This window comes from Lutjanus erythropterus, chromosome 19 (genome assembly GCF_056507025.1).
Source record: "Lutjanus erythropterus isolate fLutEry1 chromosome 19, fLutEry1.hap2, whole genome shotgun sequence".
Classification (NCBI taxonomy): domain Eukaryota; kingdom Metazoa; phylum Chordata; class Actinopteri; order Lutjaniformes; family Lutjanidae; genus Lutjanus; species Lutjanus erythropterus.
In genome coordinates, this window is record NC_139335.1 from 20,253,142 (window position 1) to 20,265,884 (window position 12,743).

At 40.0% G+C, this 12,743-nt stretch overlaps 1 protein-coding gene across 4 annotated transcripts in view; it reads left to right on the forward strand.

The window, feature by feature from the left end:
- The window catches only part of pkn1b (protein kinase N1b), a 41,981-nt gene extending 30,140 nt beyond the window's left edge, over positions 1 to 11,841 (forward strand). For all 4 annotated transcript variants that reach the window (XM_084743745.1, XM_084743743.1, XM_084743744.1 and 1 more), the window contains 13 exons: positions 198 to 273; positions 1,172 to 1,319; positions 1,719 to 1,809; positions 3,662 to 3,753; positions 4,169 to 4,241; positions 5,031 to 5,122; positions 5,270 to 5,446; positions 5,623 to 5,685; positions 6,662 to 6,738; positions 6,909 to 7,051; positions 9,414 to 9,521; positions 10,178 to 10,258; positions 10,633 to 11,841. In XM_084743745.1, the coding sequence (XP_084599871.1) occupies positions 198 to 273; positions 1,172 to 1,319; positions 1,719 to 1,809; positions 3,662 to 3,753; positions 4,169 to 4,241; positions 5,031 to 5,122; positions 5,270 to 5,446; positions 5,623 to 5,685; positions 6,662 to 6,738; positions 6,909 to 7,051; positions 9,414 to 9,521; positions 10,178 to 10,258; positions 10,633 to 10,836 (1,425 nt within the window). In that variant the 3' untranslated portion in view covers positions 10,837 to 11,841. The remainder of the gene's footprint in view (positions 1 to 197; positions 274 to 1,171; positions 1,320 to 1,718; positions 1,810 to 3,661; positions 3,754 to 4,168; positions 4,242 to 5,030; positions 5,123 to 5,269; positions 5,447 to 5,622; positions 5,686 to 6,661; positions 6,739 to 6,908; positions 7,052 to 9,413; positions 9,522 to 10,177; positions 10,259 to 10,632) is intronic.
- Positions 11,842 to 12,743: the final 902 nt, after the last annotated feature.

The window sequence follows — 12,743 nt, forward strand, 5'->3', positions numbered from 1 at the left end:
GAGGACATACAACTCAACATGAGCTGCATTCATCAGCCTTATACATGTGACAAATACATGTGACAGATAGAATTTAATGACCACAGCTCCTTACAGCCTGCATTTACATGAGACACACAATCATATACTAATACAAAAAAAAGACACTTACTGTAGTTGAGATTTTTGCTTTTAACATGTTTTTAACATTTTTTTAGGTGACATTCTTCAACCCAGTAATAGAGAGAGGCCGAAGACTCCAAAGGCAGCAGAAAGTCTTCTCTAAACAGCACGGTATGGTCAAATGTACACAAACAACCACTGAACTGAAATATAGAGTATATGTTCACACATAAATCTATAATTTGTCATTAATGGAAGCCAAGCTATTGGTACTAATCAGAATTTATTAGTACTAGGTTGAAATTTTGAAAAAATAATAATGATAAGCAGATTAAAAACTAATCTCAGTTTAGCAAATCAAAGTTTAGTGATTCAAACCTAAATTAAATCAGTTTAATCAGTACAGAAATGCTTGCTTACCCAAATTAAAATAAATAAGTTTACTAAAAAGTTAGCTTCGTTAGCTTACTCATGATTGCTCAGCAGAGAAGCCTTTTTCCTCTGAAAAAAAATGGTTCGTAATTCATCTCAAAAAGGCAGCCTGTTTTTAAAAGTTGAAAGTTAAACTTCATTAAGTATAAGTCTAAAGTTAATACTAGATCACATTTTAAAATGGAGTTTAAAGTGTAATATACTTACATAAGCTATCCCCAACCTTGAGGTCAGGTGAAAGTATATTTATAACATGAGTTTGAGAGTGATTTCCAGCCTGATGGGCCTCTGGCAGAGCGATCTATCCATTTATCATTTGTGATGCCTGCCTTGTTTAAAGAGAACTAAAGGGCCTGAGAAGTGATGCTACAGATAAAGTGTTAATGGCTTCTGGTATTCTCTGGACCTGGGATTATAAACATTTACAGGAAATGCAAACCCAGGTTAATGCAACAGCTCAGCTGTCTCATGCCATTAAAGCAACAGGAGACTTCCCTCCATCAGATGCTGAAGTTTGCACGAATGGATCATTACCTCCTTTTCCTAGACGCACACAGTAATGAGACGTAGGAGCAACAGCTGCTTTAGTGTTTTACTTTTCATGTATTCAGTTCTATTCCACTTTGGCTGTTCTCAGATAAAGCATTCCTGCGTGCTCGTCAGATGAATGTGGACATCGCTACGTGGGTCCGCCTGCTGAGGAACGCCATCCCCAGTGGAAGCAACGCACCTGCCTACACACAAAGTTTCACAAGCAGCGCACTCACACACACTCACAGCACGGGGTACGTAACCAGAATGTGCTCAGTACTCTTCAAAAAAAAATGTGTGAAAATGATTACAATTATTTTTTAAGATTTGAAGTACATTTTATTTGTTTTTACTCTTTTAAGTTAGGTGCAAAAATTTCTTCTTTTATTAGACACACAAACGTTTTTAATGATACTCCATGATAAAAACTTAATTCAGCACTATTTTGACCAGTTCTGATTAATTATTGAAGGATGATGATGTGGCAACTTGAAAAGTTGATTTAATTGCCTGACTGTCTACAATTTAAAATAAAATGACCTCTAGCTTTTACACTTCAACACTTGGGCAAAGTACTCTTGCAATAGATCTTATTGTTCATGAAGCATTAGTTTCCTTCTTTTATGTCTTCTTTATTTTGTTTGTGTCTTCAGAGAAATCTCAGTGGAGAAGCTGAATCTGGAGAGCGACTCTCCTCCCAAAGCTGAAACCAGGAGAGACGTGGTGGATGCACCCGCTCCCTTGGTGAGTGAGAGGGAGAGAGGAATGGAGGCCAAAGAGGAAGGGAGGCAGACAGAGGGAGAGATGGGCATCTTAACACTATCATGTTACTATTTTGCTCACTTCTTACCTGCAGCCTTTGGCTTGAGAACAGTGCTCCAGTCATGGGCCGCTGCACTGTGTGCTGCAGTGAAATGCAAGACAGAGCAGGGGCCTGACAGGAGAGAGAACAGAAAGGATGAATAATTAGAGAAGTTGAGAACTGAAAACTCAGGGAGACAGCTTTAATGAGACGTAATTGCATGGAGGGAAGCTTTAATTTGATCAAGGCCAAATCCGTGTTAGTGTCCCAGTGTGAGGAACACAATCTGCAGAGGACGATAAAGTGAGAGAGAGGAAATCTAAACACATCTGTAACTGTAGTAAATAAAATAAAGAAATAAGTTATTCCCAACAGAGCTCTGTTATGCAATTAAAAACTAATCTCACAGTAGTAGATCCAAGTTAAGTAAACTATACCAAATACCGCTTGCTTGCTGAAATTACAATAGGAAATTTAAAAAAAAAACTAATTAGAGTGTTGTTGGGAACTAGTTAGTATAAAAGGGGAGAACAGTTAACTTCTGACTGCTGAAAAAGAAGTTTTCAAGCTAGATTAAAAGTAAAAAGAAGTAATATTATTTGCTATCGTGACATTATATGTTATAATTGATAGCCTAGCTCATGATGCCTCAGCAGAGAATAATTTTGCTCAATCCATCTCAAAAAGGCACCTATTTTAAATTTTAAACCTCCTCAAGTGTAAGTTTAAAGTTAATACTGGATCACATTTTAAATTGGAATTTAAAGTTTTTCTGCAACAGATTTTTTCTTTAAAATCATTTTGACTTTCTCTCATCTCAAACAACTCTTGGATTCTTATGATCTCCCATATCACAGTGGCTAAATTGGTTCTTTATACTTAGTTTTGTTTACAACAACTATATTATTCCTTCATTTTAGACAGTTTTACAATTAATTTGGAGATGTATGCTTAGATATAATTTAGACATTGTTTCCAGCATACTTTATTATCTATAATCACTCACAAAAATTAAACAAATGTCATGAATTAAGTCTTGCTTGATAGTTTCTTAAAAACAAACCAACCCTTTTATAGCATCCTAAAATTGTTTTAAATTTCTTACCTAACAAAATTAATTATGTGTTTGAAATCTTATATATATAATTGATATAAAAAATAAACAGTAATGGGCCTTAACACTGAGCTTTGAGGAACCCCACAAGTAGCCTTCAACAGTTTTGAGTTAATCTTATATAATAATATTATAAGAATTTAAAGTAAGAACTACCATGTGTTATTTTGTCAATGATTTCTTACATTCTGAATTACATTACAGACCTTTTGCAACATGCTGTACAGTGCTTCCCTCTGGTCACAGCAAGAGAGCAAATTTGAATTTTCGAGACCAGAGCAGCAGACAGACGCAGAATTAGGCACAGAGAGAGTCAGAGTGGGCCTGTGCCTGCGGCAGATGGTGTGTTCAACGGGGTTGAAGTATTATGGGATTAATTACTCTGATGTTTTTTAGAGAACTAATTAGCAGCGAGGAAGTAGTGGAGAGGACAGGAAGAGGGGAGGAGTGAGGCTTTCGGCCAGCAGGGGATCTGGCATGATGAGCTTCAATAACTGTCTGTCTATTTGTCTGCTGTGACTGAAGGTCGTTACAGATGTTAGCAATCATTTTGTCCCCATTTCTCCCTCATTTGCTGTTAATCTGTTTCTGACGTTTTCCCTCCACATTCTCTGTGCGCCTTCATTTTACCACTTGTCCCCTCCCTCCTCCTTCACCTTCTTCTCTGTGGTGCTTCACAGGAACAGACGCAGGTCATTGAGCCCCCGTCCACGCCGGATGTCCCGGTTCACGAGCAGCCAACCAGATCGCTGTCCCAGAACTCTTTACGCAGGTGCACAAACACACAAGGACCTGTCTCTCACACACATACACGCACACACACATGCACACACCTGAGCATCTTTTTGCAATATGGCCAACACAGCTTGACACAAGAATCACACCCCCACACACAATATGGTTGTCCTGTGTTGTAACCTCTTTTTTTAACACCTGCAAATAACGCCAAGTAATCATTAATGTGGATTACAGCATATGTCGCCCCAAATGAGAAACGTGATGGATGCCGAACCACAAACAGTCACACACTGAACAGTGTTAGCCTTTTTCCTAGCAAGACACAACATGGATGTTGTGGAAGTTTGGCGTTTTTTCCCAGTGAAAATCCAGTCTGTATACTTGTTTTAAAAGGTGCTATACAAATAAAAGTAATTATTATTATGATCTGCCTGTAATCTCTCTGTCAGACCCAGCAGCGGCCCTCTTTGCCTGCAGGACTTCAAGCTGATAGCAGTGCTCGGCAGAGGACACTTTGGGAAGGTACTCAAACTTCACGTTTGTTCAGAAGTACTGGCTGTGTGTCATTCTCTAGAGCAGTGGTTCACAAATTGGGGGTCGAGACCTTCAAAGGCAGTATTTTTATTAGGATGGGACAGCACAGGAGAGAAAATCCACTCCCGTGTCCCATTACAGCTGTGCCACGTCCGCTGGAGCTGATGCGCCCATTCTATTTTTGTCTATTTTTGACAGATGCTGCATAAAACTGCACAGAGCAGATAGAGCAGTCAGGAAGTCAGACACAGAAATTTTCAAAATAAAACACCTCATGCAGACTCACGATCATAAAAACGGACAAGGAAATCATTAAACAGTGTACTGACTCATGGCAGTAGCACAAAATGGTAAAGGTCAACTTTATTGTCACATACACAATCATACAGTGAGTTTTTGTCTCGCCCACAGACCAGCTCCAGTTGTAAGCCAGTGCCTGCGTCAGGAGAACTGACTGGAGAATAATAGCATAAATGTTTTTAATGGCGGGGGAAAACGGAGCTTCTGAAATGCTGCTGGTGGGACAAGCTCCCACCAGGCTTCAGAAACGTCCCACAGATGTTCAGCAATGTGGATATTTTGTGAGGGTCGCAAAAACCCAACCTGATTATTGTGGAGGTTGTGACTGTAACAACCAGCAAGTATTAATCAGCTGTTGAAAATAGTTTTAGAAAATCGCCACAGACCTGGTAGGGGAGTCACAAAGTATTGAGAGACGGACTGACATTGTTTGTTTTGGAGATTTTATGACAATTAGTATAATATAAATCTCTCCAGGTGTTGCTGTCAGAGTACAAAAGGACCGGCAGCCTGTATGCCATCAAAGCCCTGAAGAAGGGAGACATTGTTGCGAGAGATGAAGTGGAAAGGTAACTGTATTATATGACACAGTACTCGGTGACCTCAACTTCAAGTCTCAGCTACACAACAAAGCTCATTCACCTCATAATTACACCTCGTGGAGTAATTACTGTCTCATACGCACCACCTCCCCTCCCCCCTCTGTCTGTCTCCAGTCTGATGTGTGAGAAGCGGATCTTTGAGACCGTCAACGGCTCCCACCACCCCTTCCTGGTCAACCTGTTTGCATGTTTCCAGACGCCAGAACATGTGTGTTTTGTCATGGAGTACACGGCAGGAGGAGACCTCATGATGCACATACATGCCGACGTCTTTTCTGAGCCACGTGCTGTGTGAGTTCTGCTGCGTGAATGTGTGTCAAAGAGAAGAAACAAAGGATGTGTGTGCGTGTGTGTCTTCTTGGAAAGCTCCATGCTCTATGTCTGTGTCGATGCATCCATTAATGTGTCAGTATGTGGCAGCGTGTATTTTCAGTTCTCGCTGACTCTGTCCGTTGTTTATTCGACAGGTTCTACTCAGCCTGTGTGGTCTTGGGTCTGCAGTTCCTTCATGACCATAAGATTGTATATCGGTGAGTGCTGTTTGTCTCCATGTTTTCCCTCCACACATGACATGTACTCTACAGGAACCAGGGTTCCTGCAGCTCCTGAAAAACTCTTAAAATGAAATCAAGTAAAGGCCTTAATTTACTGTAAATGTGTTGTATACAATAGCAAATTGCCAAGCAAAATGTATTTGCATCTCTCCTGGTCTGCCATCTCATTCTGTTTAGTTGGAAATAAAAAAAAAAGGTTAATTCATACAATGGGTCACAAAGACAGAGGCCTCTCTGAAATTAGAAAAAAATAGTAATATTCTTTATGTGGGTCTCACAAGGACTTTCACAACACTTTGTTTCCTTTTATAAAAATGTATTATATAACAAACATCTAGCTATTTGTGCTCTGAAAGTCGGAACATTTCAGTCAGGAAAAGTATGGAATTTTGAAATGGAAAATATGTAGGAACCCTGGACTGTGGAAGTGAAAAATCTTTTGAATTCCACATGAATCCTGCACAGCTCTAGTGGTGCACAGCAGCAACTCGCACTGATATCTCTGTTGTTTGCACATAGCTCACACAACACTTCATGTGATTCTTTCGCAACTTCTCAACAGAGTTATTTTGCGTAACCAAAGAAAAGGCGACATGCACATGAAGATCCGAGTGTGATCGAAACATTGTCTGGGAAATTTTGTATTGTGTGAAGATGTTATCTTTTTTCTTTGAAACTGTTTCTGTTAGCCTTGTACTTGTGCATTTAATTGTTCTCCCTCTTATTTTGTGTCACCACCATAAACACAAAGGGCTGAGGTGCTGTGAGCAGTCACCATTCATTTAAGTCAAATGATGCATTAGTACTCCATAAATTGTCTCTTTTTTTATCAAAGAAATTGTTTTAAATTATATATATTGATGGCTTAAGAAGATATTTAGTTTGAATTGTACAAGAACCCTGTTCACAACACTCAATCTTTGGCATGGATCCTATTCCTTCTCTTTGTCAGGGATCTTAAATTGGACAACCTGCTGCTCGACACAGAGGGTTTTGTGAAGATAGCAGACTTTGGACTTTGTAAAGAAGGTGAGTGTTCATATCTGTCCTCTACAACACCAGATGAGGAAAAGTTCCATACATCAAAGGAAACTGGGTTTCTTACTGTTCGTAATTTATTTGACAAGTATCGATATGTCTCTCATCACTCTCACAATCAATAATCCTCTGTCTTATCATATCCTCTTTCCCTTGTCGAGGCATGGGCTTTGGAGACAGAACCAGTACGTTCTGTGGGACCCCCGAGTTTCTGGCCCCAGAGGTGCTGACAGACACATCATACACCAGAGCGGTTGACTGGTGGGGGCTCGGAGTGCTCGTCTATGAGATGTTGGTTGGTGAGGTAAGAATGCAGAGTCTGGGTGTTCTTTTTAAATTCACTGCTATTAGAGATGGAACTGAACCCCACATTTGACACAAAGCATTCATCAGTATACCACCATGTTCTGAACCAACACAATAAACACATTAGAAATGCAATGAAAACACACAATGAACACTAACTGAAACTAATCACCATTACACAAACTACACAAGCTTTCCAGACAGAAATTCAGTTTCAACCTTCGTGTAATAGTACAACTACTAAGACTGGAAAAAGTGGGAAACAGCTAGCCTGGGCTCTTTCCAGAGGTAACAATTCACCAAGCAGCCTTATTCATCTCTACAAAAAAAAAAAAAAGTGTAAAAATGTGAGTACGGGGGGGCTATGTCTCTGGCTATTTCTTGGCCAGCTCCAGTTGCTAGGCAACCAGTGGAGACTCCAGGAAGTTGCTGGTCCCAGCCAAGAAATAGTCACATAACCCCCTATAAAAATGTGTCGTACACATTGGGTACACTTTGGTTGTTGTGTGGTTTTAACACATTATTTAGTGAGCCTGACGCTGGCAGTCACTTTGTGTTACCTTTGAATGGAGCCCATTTCCAGTCTTTAGGCTAAGAAAGACTATATATGAGATATGATAAATGGCTGCTGGTGGTAGCTTCATATTTCCCGGACAGATATGAGAGTGGTATTGATCTTCTTATCAAACTGTGCAAGAGAGTGAAAGAGCGTATTTCCCAAAATGTCAAACTATTCCCTTCAGGCAGAAAGAGGAAGGTACTTTCCGGCTCAAAACAAGAACTGAACTATTGATCTTTGCTAAGAGATTCAGGGCCCAAAGTCTTTAGAGAGAAAAGTGGAACCGCTGATGGACGGAAAAATCCAGAAAAAATTATTTATTTATAAAGTTTATTTTTTTCTGTAAAGACAGAAAGAAATTAGGTGAATGTGGAAAACTATGAGGAAGGTGGACAGCATCCTGTTTGGACCTGAAAGCTGTGGGCTTTCAAGTCAAGTCAGTTTTTTTTCATGTAGCACATTAAAAAACAACAGCTGCTGAGCCACAGTCCAGTCAAGGCAGATGGGCTAGTATCAGCCTCAACAGGTGATAGAGGAAATAGATACAACAATGTCAGCAATAATACAACAAAGTTAAAAAAAAAAAATGCAATAGTATAGAGAAGGCAAGACTAAAAAATGGAAGGCACGATTAAAAAGAAAACCTGAGACAATAACATGATCGAATCAGAATCAGAGCAATAAAATCAGAAGTTAGATTAATCACATACAGGATAAAACCAACAGCAGAATTAAAATGCAGGAATAGTCAATGCAGGTGGGTGAAGACAGGAGTAATGTGTTTTGTGGAGACGAGAAAGGGTGGACAGGATCAACCAACAGGGAGTTGCAGTAATTGATCTGAAGGCATGGTAAGGCATGGATACTTGTTTCTAGGTCCTTATGAGACGAAAATGGTTTTAAATTGGCTAACAATCTAGCTTGTTTATTAAAATTCAAGGAAGTGTCAAAGAAACCACCAAGATTTCATTTCAGTCCTCAACATCCAGCATTTCATGTCCTTTAGACACTTAAAAAAGATCGTCCAGTGATCAGGTACTGTCGGTGTGGCTGGTAAATAAAGCTTTGTATCGTCTGCATAACAGCGATACAGGATATTGTATTTCTTGAAGACAGAGCCTAAGGGAAGCATGAACAATGAGAACAAGAGGGACCTAGAACTGAGCCTTGGAGGATTTCAATTTTAATGCAAGCAGGAGATGAAGAGCAGTTTCCTGTTGAGACTGAAAATGTTCTTTCTTTCAGATAGGAAGTGAGCCATTTTAGCACATTGTCTCACAGACCAACTTCTCTTTCCTTTCTGGGAAATATGGTCATAATTATAGAAAGACTTGAGCTAATGACACAGCTGGTGAGAGATGGACTAATAATCTTCTCTTTTCATCTCTACCAGGATATCCTAGTTAATATTCAAATAATATGTGATACTTGAAAATGTTATTTACTTGGTATTTACCGTGTATTTACATGTTTATTCAGTAAATGTTCATCTCAGTGTGAGAAACTTTACATTTCATGATTAGAAAAGTATTATCTTTATAAATTCCATTATAAAGGACATGCATAAGAGATAAGTAAGAGGTTTCAAAGTGTTGCAGGAGTCAAACCAAACGAGAGATATCTGCCACACAAGCAGTGTGGGCTGTGATGCCTCCACCTGAGTGCCAGATGGGGGGAAATAAATATTTTAAGCTTTTAATATTTGACACAGAGTATATAATTGAGTTGAGGCTGTCAGAGAGAGATTTCAGAGTGGTATAATCTTTAAAGCAATGCAGAATAATGTGCCTGTTTCTCTCAGTCTCCGTTCCCTGGTGATGATGAAGAGGAGGTTTTCGACAGCATAGTGAACGATGAAGTGCGCTACCCTCGCTTCCTCTCCACTGAAGCCATCGGGATCATGAGAAGGGTAAGACGTGGCTTACTGAAACTCTGCTGTCACTCCTTTTTTGCTTTTCATGTTCAAAATATGAATATTTAAGCTCTACGCTACAAGTGGCAATACATTTTTAGTCACTTAGGCAACAAAGAATACTACAACAGCATATGAGGGCCATTGTAGGTAAAAAATAAACAAAACAAAGGAGGATGCAAGGTTGCATCAGCCTCATCATGCCAAAGACGGCGCCACTTGCCGTGTATTATAACTGCAGTGGATGACCTAATCAAATCATTGTACTTGGATTTAGCAATAAGGAAATACTTGCGGATCAATTAATTTGTTGATCTGTCGTATTGTGTCCTGCTGTACCACAAATCCATTTGAACTGCATGTAGACGTAACCAGAGATTAAGTTCCTCATACACAAAACAACATCACCTAAAGCAAATCAGCTATAAAACAACGAACTGAAATGACGTTGATATAGTCATGCAAAGTGAAGTGATGTTGTCCCTTGACCGCAAAAAAACAAAATCTGTGTTTTTTCTTTTTCCTTTAATTTCTCAGAATTTTAAATTTCTTCCACTTTAATCTCAGAGAATATCCTCATTTTCTATTAGCTCCCTCCGTGGAATACTGTATAAATGATGTGTAATCGTTTCTTTTTGTTGATGTGTTATCAGTTGTTGAGAAGGAATCCTGAAAGACGTCTGGGCTCTGGAGAAAAGGATGCTGAAGATGTCAAAAAGCAACCTTTCTTCAGGGTGAGTGTCCGGTTTTTAACATTATCAGTCCATCCAGGAAGTTGAGATGTTGAGATCACGTTTCTAATGAATCTTTGTTTTTTGTTTGTTTTGGTATTTAAACAATCCTGCCATTTTATTGCAAAAAAATGCCTAAAAACTTTGCAACATGCATTTTAAAGCTGACATTTAGACCACAACAATCCCCCAAAAAAGCAGAAAATCCTGGAGGGCTTGGAGCTTTGATTTTATGTTTTTTTTTTTACTCCCCTACGTTGTAAAGGAGATCTTTATCTTGGTGTATTTTAGAGTTATAATAAAGATTAAATGAATGAAAACTGAAGGGTGAACTGAGAGCGCATCATGATGAGAAACTAAATGTAACTATCGTTTAGGGCATGGACTGGGAGGCACTTCTTCAGAGGAAAGTCCCGCCCCCGTTCATCCCGACCATTGGAGGGAAAGAAGACGTCAGCAACTTTGACATGGAGTTCACAGCTGAGCCTCCTGCCCTCACACCGCCTCGCGAGCGCCGCACCCTCAGCCACAAGGAACAGGACTACTTCAAGGATTTTGACTATGTCTCCGACCTGTGCTAGGGTCAGGGGTCACAGGGTTATTAGCTGCCCACTGCCAGCCACAGACTCTAAAATGAGACTGAGACGTGAAGGCTGAGTCTCTGTCCCGAACGCGGAGAGACGAGAGGCGAGAATCACCCTCTTACTCTGTCCTCTTTCTCTCCGTCTGTCTGTGTGCGTGTTTGCGATGGGATGGACTGGCTGGGGGCCGAGTACGTGTGGACAGGGATCAGTGGAGTCTGACTGCAAGTTAAACACAGTATCACAGATCTGCTGACCTCTAGAGGGTCAGCAGATCTGTGATACTACGTGACTAATAGAGGAGGAGGAAGTCGTGATAATAACGTAAAATAATCCAGATTATGTAACAAATGGAAGATGAGATGATGGATCCTGCTGTCGGTCCTGCCTGGCAACACACTGAAGCATAAAACAAAAGAATCAGTGATCGTACTGAAATGCTCAGAGAGCCTAAAAATCACAGAGTCAAAGAGTGAAATGTGATTATTCTGACAGGAGGCAGTTTGTCTCTTTCTTCCTGTACTTGCTCTCGTATCTTGTCCCTTTATCTCTCCCGTTTGTCGCTGCTAAGTGTGTGTTTCGCTGTGTACGGTGTCCCTGCTGCCTCAGTTAAGAACGTATCCACATCACCCGCAATCATGCACCACCTGTACATGAACACATGGGGGAGCCAGAGGAGAGAGAAAAATTCTGTGAATTGTTTGACCAGAGCTGCTGCCTGTTGGGGGGGAAAAAAAGCAGAGCATGTGGCGATTTTACAGAGCTGTTTGTGTGTCTGTGCTCGGTCTCATGTTGGACACCTTCATCGTTTTCTCTTTCCACTGTCTGTCGGTACAACACAGATTTTTAACTACAATCATTTTTCAGTGACAAAGCTTTTACAATTTTTGTTCTTTTTTTGTGATTTCTATTTTTTTTTCCCCCCGTCTGTGTTTCCTCCTCTGTCATTTGCTGGTGAAATGTGTTGGAACTGTGACTCAGTAAAGATGTGAACCCAACACACAAGTATTGATTGTTTATTGTTATTGGTAGGTTTTCCTTTTAGTTGATCAGTGCTTTCTGAGGAAAACAGGAAGCTTGAAATCCATAGTAGAACCCTTATTGGTTCTTCATAGAGCCTTTTATAAAAGCTCCACTTGGAACCCTTTTTTTTACCTAGAACCCAACATTAAGTTTATGCCTAAAACCATCTGTGAAAGGTTCCACCCTGAGTCCCCAATGAGAGGTTCTACACAGAACTCTGCTATGGTGTAATGGTTCCACCCAGAACCCTTGTTGTTGGTTCAGTGAAGAACCTTTCCCCCTTCCTTTGGTGCATACAAGAACTCAGTCTCAGCATTGATCTGCTTTGATCTGCTTTGGTTCGCAACACTACATATAATTATAAATAACAGGAAATATAAAATAGGCCTTAAAAAAATGCTGAATATGATGTGTCCATAACTTTAGTTGTGGTGCAGAGGTCATGGTCCGCGGGACTGGAAGGTTTTTTTGACAGTCTGTCTGTCTGCTTGGCATTCTTTTGCTGTAAGTAATAAGTAAATCAACCTTCCCTCTTATTTTCTCTCTAATCTTTTATATGCTGGCAGCTGTTAGCAGCTTTTCCTTTTTACTCCTTCCACATCAGCGTCAACATGGCGGGAGAAAAAACGGTCAAATCACAGGTGTTAATTAAGGCAAGACCTGAACAGCACAACACATTAGCATGTGGACATGAGAGCAGCATCTTATTACACAGCAACTGAGACCTAAAACTTAAACCTGTGGAAATGTTCCATAGATACTCTTGTTCTTCATAGTTCTTCATAGACACGGCACATCCTTCAGATACATTAACATTATTATGCAGTGATTGGCAATATAGAATAAACAAGAGTTCTGACAGATTGTTTGCCAAAGTTTCTTTG